The 12,989-nt window shown below is 54.0% G+C and overlaps 4 protein-coding genes across 4 annotated transcripts; 2 read left to right on the forward strand and 2 right to left on the reverse strand.

Annotated features, from left to right (window-relative positions):
* Nucleotides 1–2,286: 2,286 nt before the first annotated feature.
* PV07_10661 (uncharacterized protein) lies at nucleotides 2,287–3,749 on the forward strand. The gene has a single exon (XM_016398010.1). It carries the CDS (start codon nucleotides 2,546–2,548, stop codon nucleotides 3,491–3,493), a length of 948 nt encoding a protein of 315 aa, XP_016245201.1. The 5' UTR covers nucleotides 2,287–2,545; the 3' UTR covers nucleotides 3,494–3,749.
* PV07_10662 (uncharacterized protein) lies at nucleotides 3,524–6,924 on the reverse strand. Its single transcript, XM_016398011.1, has one exon. It carries the CDS (start codon nucleotides 6,874–6,876, stop codon nucleotides 3,772–3,774), a length of 3,105 nt encoding a protein of 1,034 aa, XP_016245202.1. The 5' UTR covers nucleotides 6,877–6,924; the 3' UTR covers nucleotides 3,524–3,771.
* A 137-nt stretch (nucleotides 6,925–7,061) lies between these two features.
* PV07_10663 (isocitrate dehydrogenase, NAD-dependent) lies at nucleotides 7,062–8,851 on the forward strand. The gene is made up of 2 exons (XM_016398012.1): nucleotides 7,062–7,324; nucleotides 7,386–8,851. The coding sequence occupies exons 1-2, from the start codon at nucleotides 7,235–7,237 to the stop codon at nucleotides 8,460–8,462; spliced, it is 1,167 nt and encodes a 388-aa protein (XP_016245203.1). The 5' UTR covers nucleotides 7,062–7,234; the 3' UTR covers nucleotides 8,463–8,851.
* On the reverse strand, nucleotides 8,665–11,215 carry PV07_10664 (uncharacterized protein). Its single transcript, XM_016398013.1, has 2 exons — nucleotides 10,949–11,215; nucleotides 8,665–10,890 (listed from the first exon to the last, which is right to left on the reverse strand). Exons 1-2 carry the CDS (start codon nucleotides 11,183–11,185, stop codon nucleotides 9,112–9,114), a joined length of 2,016 nt encoding a protein of 671 aa, XP_016245204.1. The 5' UTR covers nucleotides 11,186–11,215; the 3' UTR covers nucleotides 8,665–9,111.
* Nucleotides 11,216–12,989: the final 1,774 nt, after the last annotated feature.

The raw sequence follows: 12,989 nt of genomic DNA on the forward strand, positions 1-12,989 counted from the left end.
ATGCAGATTGCTATTGAGAACGCCCGAGTCAGTTATTCACAAATGGCAAAGCTGCAAAGATTCTAACACACAAAATTCAACACAACCCATTCCTCAGCACTGTCCCTTCCCCTCTCACACCATTCACTGCCTTGGAACCGCCGCCTTTGGCAGCCTCCATGATAGGTAGGCCGTTGTCGTCAAAGAAGACAGGCACACCGTTGCGGAACGAGTACTGCAGAGCGGTCGCAATTTTGGCCGCCTCATAGGCGTCATCTGGAGCGCAAGTGAGGGGCTCGTTGTCGAGGACGGCAGCGGCGAATTCAGCAAGGTCGTTGATGAATGATTTGTCGTAGAGAACAAAGGCGTCCGGTGTAGTGGCCGTACGTACGCCGTACGAGTCACGGACCTCGACACGGTTCACTGTGGAGTTGCTGTTGATGATCGAGTGGCCCTTGGTACCACACACTCGGGTCATGCCCTCGAAGCCATTGGTGAGGGTACGGCCCAAGTGAGTTGTGAGGACCTTGCCATTGGCAAATTCAACCATGCCCCATCCGTTGTCACAGTCGCCGTACTTGGCGAGGTCGCCGTAGACAGCCTGTTGACCCATAGCAACGACTCTATTTACCTGCTTCCTGGGGTTGGCGAGGCCAGACTTGACATCCAGGAAGTATCGACCAATGTCAATCTGTTCAGTGTCAGCTAATGGACGAAATCAGGATCCGCCGGACTGACGTCGTGGACACCCATGTCAAGAAATATGCCTCCTGACTGCGCAGAGAAGGTCACAAAGAAGCCTACGAGGCAGTCAGCCAGCCTATCTGGGGTTTAAAAAGGCGGAGGAAATGCTTACCAGTAGGGTCCTGCTGGTCAAGGCATGTGGACTCGACAGCATGGATCTCACCGAGCGAGCCGCTCTTGACCATTAGCTTGGCAGCACGATACGAGTCATCATCTGGGGCAGATCAGCGCCGGAAAATCTGAAGCACAGATATCGGCGTCACTCACATCGCCGGCAGAAAGGCACCAGGAACTTGAGATGGGGCTTGGAAGCAGCTTTGGCGAGAACCTCTTCGGTCGTGGCGACGTCTACTGAGATCGGTTTCTCGCACATGACGTGCTAGCAGTAGTGAGCTTCAAGTACCTCCCAGACCCATGGCTAACCAAACGCTGGGCAAACTCACCAGACCCAAGTCGAGTCCCCGGATGATCAGGGGAGCGTGAGTGGCCGTCGCGGTGGAAATGAGGATAGCGTCGGCGCCGCTGTTCCTCATGCAGTCCTCGGGATCCGAGAAGAACTTGACAGACGGTGGGAGATTGGCCGCTGCCCACTCGCCGCTGCCGGGCTTAGTGTCACAGGCGGCGACGAGCTCAATGCGAGGCTGCTGGAAGGCGAGGATGCGAGCACGAATGGCTCCGAGGCGGCCGAGGCCGATCAGGGCGAGCTTGAGACGAGGCTGAGCGACCATCTTCGATCTGTATCAACAGTGGTGGCTTGACTAGGATAGAGTAGTAGTGACTAGATGGTGGTGGGATGATTTGGGGCCAGACTCCATGGTCTGACCTCCGGGCTCTCAGCTATAAACACATTCTTTCGCGCCGGACGGTTCACAAGACGGAGGTATACTGGGTAAGAGTACCCGGCCTCGCGTCGGGGCTATGTACTGGATACTGTAGAGCCAAGTGCAACTCCGACGGTGAGCTGCAGGCGGATGGACAGGCAGGAGAATATGTCCGATGGGCCACCGGCGCTTTTTCAACCAGAACAAAGAAATCTCCGATTGTTGCTCTCCGTGGACGCACCTTGCTTATGTCCGATGTATTGACCCGACGATATCCGTTTCATATGCATGCTCCACCAAGATCATGTTGAAGCGGCTCAGGGAGGGCGAACTGTGTATACATCCTAGATGAAGGCCGAGATTCCTTCTTCTAGCCGGTGGCCAAGCCTGCCGTGGGATACAACACCATGCCAACCTTTTCGTAGTATTGACTTTGGTTTCGGTCAATTGGGGCTTCCTCTCACAGAAAGACATAACACAACCATCGACGCGGCAGGCTATGTATCTATTTGAGTCCATGGGTTGTAAGACATGCAACGGAGAACTGCAGCAAAGTATCCCTCATTGTGCTCGAGTCAAAGAACCGTGGCTTTGGCAAGGCTGCGGCCGGGTTGGTGTGATTGGCCGAAGTCGAGCCTTGTTCCTTTTGACTTGCGTAGTCTGGAAAAGGAAACTAAGCCGCATAGCGAATCAAAATGGGGAGCGTCAAAACTGGCCAGTCTTTCAACAGCCAACGCGACCTCCGACCCCCAAAAGGAAAAGAACAACTTAATTACAGTCCATCACGGAGTTCCAGAAGGAGGGCTTCCCACGGTGAGGTAAAAAAGCACAGCGCCGAATCTCCGTCAGATTGTCTCACCTAGGCCGATCGACTTCGTGCAGTTACCGAGAACGGCAGAGGATGATCTCAGGTGTTGGGGCCAAGGCACAAATCTGAGGAGATCACAGGAGTGCGCATACGACTTCTATACACTCTCCGGAACAACATTAGAAGCTCACTCATGGCGACGGCCACAGCCCCCGTCATGGAGGCATCATCCAGCCTCTCGACGACACATACTCCTCCCACGGACGATACCCACCTCTGGACTCCGGCGCAAGAGTCGGCGCTTCTTCAAGCCATCGTCCGCTGGAAACCGGTGGGGATGCACAAGCACTTCCGGATGATCGCCATCAGGGACCATCTCTTGTCCAGCGGCGCCATCGATCCGGAGGACAGCCACACCTCGATAGCCGGGATATGGCGAAAACTGGCGAGCCTGTATGACTTGGAGAAGCTGGATGAGCGGGAAGACTCGATCATCTTCGACGGGTCCGGCGTGGGCTCCGCCAGCGTGGAGACAGACGGTGGCAGCGGAGGAGGAGGAGGCCGCGGTGGCGATGAGTCACGGAGCGTCAGTAGTGCCAAGGGAGGGGAGTACTGGCGCGAGTTTGAGCTGCCCAGGGACGAGTTTGAGGAGATGCTGTGGGAAAGACGGCTTGCTCCCGAAGCCAGTGCCGAGAGCAGTCCTCTAACGCAGCCCCCGAGCCCGGATGTCGTTTCCGCAGCTACCAGGCGGGAGAGCACAGTCGCAGACACCGACGAGCCGCGGAGCTCGCCGGTGAGTGTCTCGGGTCGGGCGTCAGGGAGAGGGAGAGGGCGCGCTTCGGCCCGTACAGGCGGCGGTGGAAGGTTGTCGCGGCTGCAGAACGAGTTGGAGACGGAGAAAAGCGAGAGGGGCGGGAGCAGAAGGACCAGCAAGGCTCCGAGCGTGGTGGAGCAGGAGGAGGACCGGATCATGGAGGACGCGGACGAGGACGGCGAAGAGGAGCAGGAGGAGAGCGGGGCTGGGGAGGAGGAGGAGAGCGAGGAGCACGAGGAAGAAGAAACCGAACAGAAGAGGAGCGGGCCTTCGAAGCGAGGACGAGGGGGAGGACGTAGAGGGAGAGGCAGGAAACGCCGAAGATGAGCATGTGATTGAGACAAAGACAAAGAGAGACCGCCTTCAGTTTGGGGTCGTGATCCATTCATATCCAGCCTTGCGCCCGGCTTGAATCACAGGGGAAATCGGGGATGCCATTCACGTTACCGTGGAAAGCCAATGGTACCTCACTATAGCCGCTCTGCACGAGGGTATCAAACCTGATTGCGCTCCAGGCGCACTAGAGAAGGACCAACACGGTTGGAGTTATCAGTCCCGTTATCAAATCCATCCTTCCTCCAACCGTTCTGCCTTTACAATTCCTCCTAGGCCGCTGCTGTGACCTGCTGTCTCCCCTTGTCTTTGTCACTACTCCTCTGTTTCTTAAAACACCCGAAGCTATTTCGACTCCCGTCCCTCAGTTTCTTCAACACGATCCGCATATCACCGAGTTCCTGCTGCAATCTCGTCCTCGCGTCGTTTGTCGTCCTCTTGTCTAACTCCGTGTATATCTGGCCTTGAATCTCTCCTGCCTTGGGTGTCGAATAATGCGTCATTGTCTGCGCGATGAACTCCGTGTCAAGAGTTGCTTGCATCAATGCAGGAAGGCTGTATGTGTTCGGTTTGCGATCTTTGAACCCGTCAAGGAGGGCTTGCGAGATATTCTCGAGCATATAAGACAGGATTTCCCCAAGCAGAGGGCTGTTCGCGCCTGTGGTGCTTGGGACGGTCGTAGAAACTTCCGTGTGGACCATCACTAGTCTCATCAACGCGGCATAGACATATGGTCTGACTTGGTCGGGTTTCGGATTTGTGGGCACCCAGCTTGGAGAGTTGATGCCGTCTTTGATGATTTGTGTTAAGTTCGCAACCATGGGTCGGGTGTATGCGTGGAACAATTTCGCGTCGATTTGACCAAAGACGTCTTTGATGGTTTTGGACTCTTCCGCCAGTTTCACAGAGAACGAAGACTCAAACAGTTGAATAAGTGCGGGTACATACTCATTCCGCAGAGCTTTCAGGTTCGACATAGTCAACAACAAGCGCACATTGCGGCTAGAGGCGTTGACGGCATCTTGCATCAACGTTTCGCTTGGGGCAGCACCGACGGCAATTGAGTTAAGGCTCGTCACCAAGACCCAGTCATCCTCGTCACCTTGGCTCAGAGCCTCTGTGTTTTCGAGCATCCCACTGACTGCCTTGTAAATGCTGCTGACGAACTGAGTCCGCACCATTTGCAAAAGCTTCGACGGCGGCGGTGTGATGATGTCGCGACCTCCTGGCTTGGTGGTCGTGTCGGAGAGATACAGCACTTGTTGCATACCTTGCAACACTTTTCTCTCAAAGGCTTCAAGGTACATGGGCATGCGGGTTTGATCGCGTTTCTCTGGGGACCTCACCCAATCCTCCATTGACTTGCAGCTTTCAGCATCTTTGCTCCAGGCTTCACAGACAGCTCTCATACATCGCTCTCGAGCTCCTGCGATCATGGTCTTGATCTTTTCATACATTGCGTTGTTATTGCTCACCGGACCCAGAGCAACCATTTCGCTAGCGCCAATTCCGACAAGGGTGAGGATCTTCTGAAGATAGTGCACAGCGCTCAGCGCGTTGGAGTGAGGTGGCCAGAATGCATAATCTTCCCACGGCTCGCCTTTCTTTGCGGCTGCCGCAGGTAGGTCGTTGGGATCTAGTCTGCCTATTCGGCCATCAGTGGGCGAAAAGGCAGCTCCCATGTGAGGGGTGGTGGGTGTACCAGCGGATCCTGGTACTGGCGAGAATAGCGACGAGATGTCTTCGGCGGGCGGATCGGCAAAAAGGGAAAAGACGGCATCCCTCAGCTGGCTGACCAGTTCAGTAGTGCCACTCCGCAAGCCGTTGGACTCCGATTCGGACATTTGGAGATGCTTGCTGCTCTCCCCTTCGTAGCCAGTGGGCAAGCTTTTCTGTTTGCTGCCATCGATGAAAGACTGTGCTGTTTCCCAAAAGTCGACAACCTCCCCTAGCAGCCCGCTCGACAGCGATAGCAGCTTCGTGAAGTAAGTCAGGATGCAGTTCCAAAAATCGATGACATCCTCAGTGTCGAGAGCTTCGGGTCGCTCCTTGGACGCTTGCCGCAAAAAAGCCGCAACGGTCTCGGAGGATGGACGTTCTCCAACTGCCAGTCTGCGGCGCAGGATCTCGATTTCAATCTTGGATCTCTCCACGACTGCAGCAATCTTGTTCTTCAAGAAGTCGTATCTGCTCAGGAGATACACCCAGATCGGACTCTCCTCCACACCCAGATGTAACAAGACCGTGATGAGCTCCATGTGCTCTTCCGCTTGGGAGACGCCGGGAAGCGGAAGAGTGGCCGATGTGCTGGAAAGCCTGCGCCAAATGTCCCGCTTCAGGACCTTTATTTGTTCATCCACGTTTGACCACATTTTACCAACGATGACAACTCGATAGACTTCATCATCGGTAAGACCCCGGCCGGTTTGTTTCACCTCTTCGCCCATGGCTCGGGCCTCGGCAGTATATCGACGAGCAGAGTTGTGTAGCTCTACAATTCTGTCATAATCTCTCTGGCTGATAGCTTCACTCAAGCTCGAACCCAGCTCAAAGATTGCCCTGTCCTTTTCCAACGCGTTCAGAATGACTTTTAATTTGGCTTCTCGTTCCTTCCCACCCAGAGCTGGTCCCCAAACATCCTCGGCCTTTTGGCTGACCTCCGACAGTGAGATCTTCATCCCTTGCACGCCATAGTCCGTCTCCTTGCGTAGCGCATTTTTGCTCGGCCGTTGAGAGGACGTCATTCCAGTGGCGCTGCCACCGCTGACGTTTCGAAAGTGGATGCCACTCACGCGACGAGAATGGCGAGGAGACGGGGGAGTATTAGCATGCGAATCAATGCCCTGATTGCGCATTTCCGTATAGACATTGTCAATCGTCGCTTTGGCTCGGACGAATCGTTCAAAGTTGGTCTCCACCAAAGCTTTGAGTGGCGCCGACTGCTGGTCAATGGACCTGGCCAGATATTTGGATCCCTGTATAAGGTCTTCTGTGGTGTCGTTGGAGTGGGTTGTCGACAGAAATAGTTCGGGAGAAAATGTGGTTGAGGAGAGCATGAATTTGTTTCTGTAGCGGATATCACTTTCCACTGGTTTACCAAGGTTTGTCAAAGAGGTCACCACGCTCGAGGGAGCACCCAACGGATCTGGTTCATCTTTCTGCACTAGGTTTGCTCTTCCCTCGACCGTCCTCTGGGATCCGGGGAGAAGACTCTTCCTCTCGCTAGCGGTCCTTTCCAAGGCTGAGTAACGAGAGCGAGACCGCCTGACGCCGGCGGCATCCGCGTCCTCATCATCGCTATCCAGCTCCTTCGGCCATTCTGTGGGAAACGGGTTGGGTATGTTGTAGTGATTCAGCACGTCTCGTGCCTGGGCCATAGCGAACAAGTTGAATGCGGTTCGTTCATCGATGTCCTGGAGACACAGTTTGTTGTTTGTCCAGTAGTGAGACGCCGACGACCCAGGAGGTTCGGGAGATTTCTCGGCATCACGTGCATGATTACATAACTGAGTTGGAGCTGCCCCCCCTGCAGTCTGTGATGTAACTGGCACGTTCCTGGTCGATAAAACATTTCAAAGAACGAAGCTCCACCACTTGAGCTCTGGCACTATCTTTGCAAAGTAAAGGACTGCGCCAATTTCTCAACTCTACTCCTCGCTCCATGTGGTGAACAGGATTCCTTGCTGAAGCTGTTTTGCTCCTGTCGCTCAGCACTTGCCCCGACATTTGCCCATCATGATCGCTACTCGAGCATTCGCTGCTCCAGCTCGTCAGTGCTTGCGAAAAGCTTGCACCCAGCCAACATGGGCTCCCGCATACTTCCAGGTAACTCTCTGGTGCTGCCAGAAGCTTCGCAGTACCTGATTGACTGATCCGGACTCTCCAGACTCAGCCTAGACGCTACGCTTCGACCGCGGAAGAGGACAAGGTCGCGAAATTCAAGGGCAAGAAAGGATCAGACGGGAACTATACTGTGACATTAATAGAAGGAGATGGCATTGGTCCCGAGATCTCGCAATCCGTCAAGGACATCTACAAAGCTGCAAAGGTGCCGATTGTGTGGGAGCCTGTCGATGTTACGCCTCGCTTGAAGGACGGCCGGACGGTGATTCCTGACGAAGCCATCGAGTCCGTGAAGAAGAACTATGTCGCGTTGAAGGGGCCTCTTGCAACCCCCGTGGGCAAAGGCCATGTCTCTCTCAATCTTACTCTCCGACGAACCTTCAACCTGTTTGCCAACGTCCGGCCGTGCCGCAGTATAGAAGGCTACAAGACCCCCTACGACAACGTGGATACTGTGCTTATTCGAGAGAACACCGAAGGAGAATATTCAGGCATTGAGCACGTTGTGGTGGACGGTGTCGTGCAGTCCATCAAACTGATCACCCGCGCGGCCTCCGAGCGGGTCCTGAGATACGCGTTCCAGTACGCCCGGGACGTGAACAAGAAGAAGGTCCGCGTGGTGCATAAAGCGACCATCATGAAAATGTCCGATGGTCTCTTCCTCAGCACCGCCAGGGATGTCTCCAAGGATTTCCCGGATATCGAATTCGACGCGGAACTGCTCGACAATGCTTGCCTGAAGATCACGACCGACCCGGGTCCGTATTCCGATAAGGTTCTGGTCATGCCCAACCTCTACGGCGACATCCTCTCCGATATGTGTGCCGGTTTGATCGGCGGGTTGGGTCTCACTCCTTCCGGCAATATTGGCGACGAGTGCTCCATTTTCGAAGCTGTGCACGGCTCCGCCCCGGACATCGCAGGCAAGGCCCTGGCAAATCCTACTGCTCTTCTGCTGAGTAGCATCATGATGCTGCGGCATATGGGATTGAACGAGCACGCAGTCAAGATTGAGAACGCCATTTTTGCGACGTTGAAGGAAGGCAAGGCCTTGACGGGAGACTTGGGCGGAAAGGCCAAGACACACGAGTACGCAGCTGCTATTATCAACCATTTGTAAATTCCCAGAATGGACTTGGGGCCGGGAGGTATCCGTTATGGCGGGAATGGACGAAACTGGTTGCACATCCTCGACGCCTCGGGAACACAGAGACGAGCTGGTTTAATCACGTCGATGCGTGGTTTCCGCCGCCTTCTACAAGCCATGCGAATGTGGGATGGCAAAGGTCGCGAGGATGCAGAGGCAAGACGTCACTTTTTTTCCGTACTTTGATTTTATCTGGTCTGGTTGATGTATGATCTACAAGTATCACACTAGAGCGATCCGAGTCATGCAAATAACATGTATTGATTGAACAAGAGCATGCGAGTTTCCACTGCAGGTGTGCCATCCTGTCCATTACACGGAGTACAGCAGAGCATATCCCACGACTATCTTCTGTCCTCCAATTGCCCAGACGAGAGAAGCCTACCTTGTTGATGAACACGCCCGATGGGATTGCTGGGTGGCCCGTTGGGTAAGGCTGAGTGAGGCATTTAAAGGCGCGAAATGTGTGGGCCGGAGGAAAACCCGGAATGCCCGGCACTGGTCACGGTGCGATGATGCTGGGGCGAAAGGAGGCCCACGACACGAGCTCCAGGCAAGGCTGTGAGCGTGGATTTTCTCGATCTCGTCCTTTTCGATTTTCCGACAAATCATCGAAGCCAGATCAAGCCTCCACAGGTCCAACTTTGACGACCTCTCGTTGCCTCATCTCCTTGACGCGTCGCTCCCTCTCCGCGCCCTTCTCCGCGCCCCTCTTCTTTCTCATCAACTTGTCGAACCGTCCTCGCGCTCCGAATTTGACCTTGGTAATCATGTCGCCGGCTTGTCCCTTGGACAGATCCCATTCGGTCAAGGGTTCTTCGTCAGACACCTCACGCAGCCGATTGAGGAAGTCAAGTTGCCCCTGCGAAGCGGGAGATTTGCGCCAGGAGGACGACGTGGCGATGAATATGCGTTCAAATTTCTGGGCCGCAAACGTGTCGGCAGCGTGGAGGGCGTCACTGAGCGTCGCGGCGGTTGCCACGGTGCGAGGACGGGACCAGGGAGATTTGGATGCCTCGGTGGGGGGAAGAGAGTGTTTCCATATAACAAGGAACGAGGCGTCATGGGACCCAGGATCAGAGTCGGGTTTGCTCCTAGGGGAGTTGGGGGGAAGACGGCGTTCGAGAGTGAGAATTCCGCCTTTGGCCGCAAGAACATATTTATAGGAATCGATTTGGACCCAGGCATTGGGGGACATGGCTCGCAGGTGTCGTTCGCCTGAGGTATCTTCGATGAGGTCGTGTACAGAGTCATAGTGGGTAAAGTCGAGTTGGTGATTGCCGGAGACACCATTGGAGCCAATAAGGTGTCCTGATACTCCCGAGGAAGCCTCTTTCTCAATCCGGCTATCCTTCAAAGCTTTCAAATCGCCCACTTTGGCTGACTTGACCATCTCAGACGGGTCGAGGCCGAAAAGGGTCGGAACTGTTATGATGCCAGTCTCCAGGGAAGCAACCATATCAATGACATGACAGTCCTTCTTGCCCGGATATAATCGCATACCGCGTCCAATCATCTGAACAAGCAGATTGCGGGATTTGGTCGGCCGCGCAAGCAGCACGCAGTCAATATTGGGCACATCGGTTCCTTCAGTAAAGACACCACAATTCAACAACACGGGGAATTCGCGGTTCTTGAATGCATCGAGTCGTTCGCCACGGACGGTTTTCTTCGTATTGCCGGTGATCGATTGCGCATTGACACCGTGTTTTCGGAACGTGGATGTCAAGCTCGCCACGTGGTTCAGATCGACGCAGAAGACCAATGTCGATTTCCGATCTCTGGCTTCTTCCATCCATGCCCGGACGGTGATTTCGTTGGTGATTTCAGTATTCACGGCTGCAGAGAGTTGACCCGTCTGGAAATCTCCATCTTTGCCACTGCGAACTCTTGATAGATCGGCCTTCGACCTAACCGTCGTGAACATGACGTCCGAAAGCCACTGTTCACCAATCATGTCGATGTAATCTTTATGATAGACGATATGATCGATCGCCGCGCCCAGCTTGAGGCCATCGAAGCGAGAGAAAGTGGCCGAAACCCCAACCAGTGCTGGACCAGTGCCTGCTTGCTTTTCCAGACCAAAATGTTGGAGAACTTGTAGATACCCCGGAGCCACGATGTGATGGGCTTCGTCGACGAGGACCAGTTTGAACCTTTCGGGTTTGTATTTGCTCAGCCGCTCGCCGGAGACCATGCTCCGGACAGATGCCACGGTAATGTCTGCGGCACCCGAAGCATGAATGTCTCCCATCTCAATGTCTATGCTCTTTTCAGGGTATGCTCTTTCACAATGACGTGCTGCTTGCTCAACGAGCTCTCGCCGGTGGGCAAGAATGAGGGTCTGCTGCGCAATTGGGGTCGGCGGCTCGATTCGATTGATCAGTTGCGTGAATATTACCTTTGGAAGCAGGGTTAGCATTGCTCACTTGTAGCCACCGCCCCGACACCAAGCGTACCGTCTTTCCACTTCCAGTCGCTAACGAGATGCCCAACCGCCTGTGGCCCTTCCCCAGATACGATAGAACCGACTGAATGCATTCTTCTTGATATGTTCGAAGTTGTATGACCTCGTCACGCACAACTGGCGGGGTGCGGCCGACGACGGTCGCCAGCGACCGATACGCAGGGTGTGGGCTCAGCAAGCATTTTGCTGGACGGCCAAGTGCAAACAGCCATCTGGAGGATATTATCATAATCTAGCACGACACATCGTGGGACGATTAATGGCTTGGGGCAGAACGCGGTTTAGACACGGGAGATTTATTTTGCGTCAGATCATTGGACATCAACTACTCCACCAGCCTAGTCCAAATCAGAGCTCATCATCGCCGACCGTTGGAGCCACAGTCAACACTCCAACACACTAGATCCGTCCTCCTTTTATGCACATTTGACTGGAGGGATTTGTTGCTTGCAGCATTTAAAACTATCCAGCAATTGATATACAGGAGGTTGCAGCTGTTCCGTTACTGGTAGTATGACCAGCCGCAGAAGAAGCATCATCCCCGCAACAAAGACTTTCAACCGATTTGCCTGCTGAGGCGAACCTTCAACCGGACCACTTTCAGTATTGTCCCCTCATGTCTCTATCCAGCTCTTTCAGTGACTCAGAGCTTGCCACTGTTTTGTGCCTGGCCAACCGCCTCTGCAAGAACACGTCTGCCCCAACGGGATTGGATTTGTCGAGTGGAGGTGAGTTTAGAGGGACCTGCGGAACCAAAACACAGGCCGGTGCGTGTGTCTCAAAATGCCTATTTTTGCATGCCAAAAGTTAGCATGAATGTTTCATCCTGGTAGGGATCGTCGAGACGTACCACTGGTACAGCAGCTCAACTCCAGAGTGCTATTTTCGCACCGGACAATGGACTGTGATTCTGTTGGACCAGTTGTTCAAAGCAAAGTTCGGACCGAGGACATAAAAAGAAAGCCCCCAAAATTCCCGTCAGTCTCGAAAGACCGACGGAGTTTACAAGGACTATAAAAGTCCAGGGCCTCAGACAAATGTTGACCTCTTCGTCGCTCTTGGCTCCGAAAGTCGTAACTATTCCTCCCGGGCGTGAGTTGGGGTACAACTCACCCAAAATCATTGTCTGAAGCCTTTGGGCACCCAAAGAATCATGAGCTCTTCAAGTGGGATCTGCCCACACTTTCTGACTTTGGGCTTCGTTGCCAGAAAAGGTGAAAGGGCAGATGGGAGCGAACAACGAAGACGGCCAGTTGCAGGGCGGTGGTGCACAACTGCGAGTCAAGTCAGGAGAACAGCCACAAATTGAGCTGGTATCTTGCTTACCAGTGTACCAAGGCGATTCTTGACGGCGAGCGGTGTGTTGCAACCTGTGGACAGCACAGAGCTAGGCGATGGCATAACCGAGGGGGGAAGAAGACGACGAACAACTCAGAGTGAGAGACTTTGGAAACCAAGTACTGAGCATGAGCTCGAATGTTGCAAGCCAGCAGTGGAATGGTGGATAGAGGGAATCCTAAGTGGTGAGAAGCAAAGAGACGCATGCAAAGACTAATATCTGGTTCTTGGCCGGGTACAACTATTTGGAAGGCACAGCGAGTGTATTGGCAGGTATGCCACCCTGCCTCCTTTGGGAAACTACTCTTACCACAGCTGTCTATCTATCCCCGGTGCCCTGTTGCTCATTTCGTGGAGGGAAAGAGCAAAGCGTGCTCGGGCAGAGCTTTTGGCCTGATCAAACCGCAGAACACCCTTTTCCCTTTACCTGAGCGCCATGACCATGGACTCATGAAAGACCCACGATGTCCCAGATAGGTACCAGAGCAGGGGAATGAGAGACACCCGCGCTTTTACCGCTCGTGACAGACAGGAGAAGACAGGCTGTGTGTTCGGCTCGCAGCTTCCGTCTAAAGCTCGACTACATCACGCCATGTGCCACTAATCAATGGGGTGGAAGGAAGGGGAGGAAAAAGCAAGAGCATGAAAGTTGCAATTTGCTCTGCCTAGAGCAAAGTATTGTCTGTCCTTGGGCT

This window comes from Cladophialophora immunda, assembly GCF_000835495.1.
Source record: "Cladophialophora immunda strain CBS 83496 unplaced genomic scaffold supercont1.6, whole genome shotgun sequence".
NCBI lineage: Eukaryota > Fungi > Ascomycota > Eurotiomycetes > Chaetothyriales > Herpotrichiellaceae > Cladophialophora > Cladophialophora immunda.